Source organism: Sapajus apella, unplaced genomic scaffold (genome assembly GCF_009761245.1).
Source record: "Sapajus apella isolate SASKATOON/1434 unplaced genomic scaffold, GSC_monkey_1.0 scaffold185, whole genome shotgun sequence".
NCBI classification, from domain to species: domain Eukaryota; kingdom Metazoa; phylum Chordata; class Mammalia; order Primates; family Cebidae; genus Sapajus; species Sapajus apella.
Window position 1 is genome coordinate 1019122 of NW_022437125.1, and position 2018 is coordinate 1021139.

The window sequence follows — 2018 nt, forward strand, 5'->3', positions numbered from 1 at the left end:
GCACGGAAATAATAAAGTCACTGGCCTAGTGTCGCAGGGCAAATGAGCCACAGCGCTGGAATCCAAACCGGGGTCTCCAGCTCCAGCTCTCCCCTCTGCTGCTCACTCTGGCCAGCGGAGTCTTCTCATCCTTGGAGCTTCCCAGGCAGGGGACGACTCCTCTCTCACTCACGCACAGAATCATCTCCCCATAATTAAGGTCTCCTCTGACTGCTCCCCTGCCCTCCGAGAGTCCCAGCTCTGACCACAATTTCGAGTCTCCTGGCGCCGGATGTTCCCGCCCTCCCCGCCGCCTTCTGCTTCTGCTCACCCGCTTCTCCTGCATTTTCTCGAAGGCCGCCTGGGCCGGGGTCCGCTTGTCCAGGCCGCGCCGCTTCTCCTCCTCGTTCTTTTTGCTCGTTCCCATTGCTTCCAGGAGTTTCGCTTTGTCTTTGTCCTTCTTTTTCTTCTTCCTGGAAAATGAAACAAGGAGGGGGCGGTTGAGGGCGGGTCGGAGGGTCAGGGCCAGGGTTTCCGAGAAAAGGTCTAAGGGGAGTGAAAACGGAATCCCGCAGGCCCTCGGGCCTCACCGCTTAGTCACTCCGAGCTCTGCGACGCCTTTCAGCTTTAGGGGTCCCTTTTGGACCTGCTCGTAGGCCTCCATGACACCGCCGATGGTTCAGTAGATGGACTGCCACACTTCCTGTTTGCAAATACCATTTCCGTCCGAATGCCCGCCTTGCTTCTCTTTGATTGGCTGAGCTACCGGATGAGCACACGTTCTTTGTTCTGGATCCGCGACACTCTTCGGGTAGTGGGCTGGACTGCGAGCCAAGCGAGTGCGCGCCTTTCTTATTCAGTCTCCTGCCACACTTCCGAATTTGGCGCCAACTTCCGGTCTCCCATCCTTCAGACAGGGAGCTGGAAACCCAACCCCTTTTCGAGCGTTTTGCCCGCTTTTGGGTGTCCTGTTCTCTCTCCCTGTTCTTTTTTTTTTTTTTCGTTTTTCTTTTTTAGAGACAGGGTCTTGGCCTGTCGCCTAGGCTGGAGTGCAGTGGCGCGATCTTAGCTCACTGCAGCCTTGAACTCCTGGACTCAAGAGATCCTCCTGCTTCAGCCTCTCCAGCAGCTGGGACTACAGGCGGGCGCCACTGAGCGCGGCTAATATTTAATTTTTTTGTAGAGATGGGGGTCTCGCTATCTTGTCCAGGCTGGTCTCAAACTCCCAAATTCAAGCCATCCTCCTGCTTCAGCCTCCCAAAACACTGGATCACAGGCCTCAACCATGGCGCCCATCCACTGTTCTGGGAAGCTGGACCTAATTTTGTAAATCCACCCAGTAGATCTATTCATTAATTTTTCAGTTTTTGGTAAGTGACAATATTATGTAGTATGTTAAAACAATTAAAAATCAATTTTATGAGGCATATTTTATATACAGTAAAATGCAATCATTTTTATTCACTTTTTTTTTTTTTTTTTTGAAGACGGGGTTTCAGGCTGGTCTTGAACTCCTGACCTCAGGTGATCCGCCCGCCTTGGCCTCCAAAGTGATTGGATTACAGGTGTGAGCCACCACGCCCAGCCCATTTATTTCTTTAGTTGACAAAATTGTATATTGACTGTTCACAATATGATGCTTTGAAGTATGTGTGCATTGTGGGATGGCTAAGTCAAGCTAAATACCATGTATGACCTCAAATACTTATTTTTTTATGTGAGACCACTTAAAATCTCTCTTAGCAATTTTCAAGAGTATAATACATTGTTATTAACTATAGTCATCATGTTGTAAAATAGATCTCTTGAACTTATTTCTCCTCTCTTTATTTTTCTGAGACGGAATCTCGCTCTGTCACCAGGCCAGAGTGCAGTAGTGCGATCTCAGCTCACTGCAACCTCCGCCTCCCAGGTTCAAGCAATTCTCCTGCCCCAGCCTCCCGAGTAGCTGGGATTATAAGCACACACTACCATGCCCGGCTAATTTTTGTATTCTTAGTAGACATGGGGTTTCAACATGTTGGCCAGGCTGCTCTCAA

General features: G+C 49.8%; 1 protein-coding gene across 1 annotated transcript in view; it reads right to left on the reverse strand.

Moving 5' to 3' along the window:
* The window catches only part of FAM32A (family with sequence similarity 32 member A), a 6199-nt gene extending 5488 nt beyond the window's left edge, over positions 1–711 (reverse strand). The window contains exons 1-2 of the mRNA XM_032268709.1: positions 570–711; positions 311–452 (exon numbers count right to left, since the gene is read on the reverse strand). Of these exons, the coding sequence (XP_032124600.1) occupies positions 311–452; positions 570–643 (216 nt within the window). The 5' untranslated portion in view covers positions 644–711. The remainder of the gene's footprint in view (positions 1–310; positions 453–569) is intronic.
* Between the last annotated feature and the right edge of the window lie 1307 nt (positions 712–2018).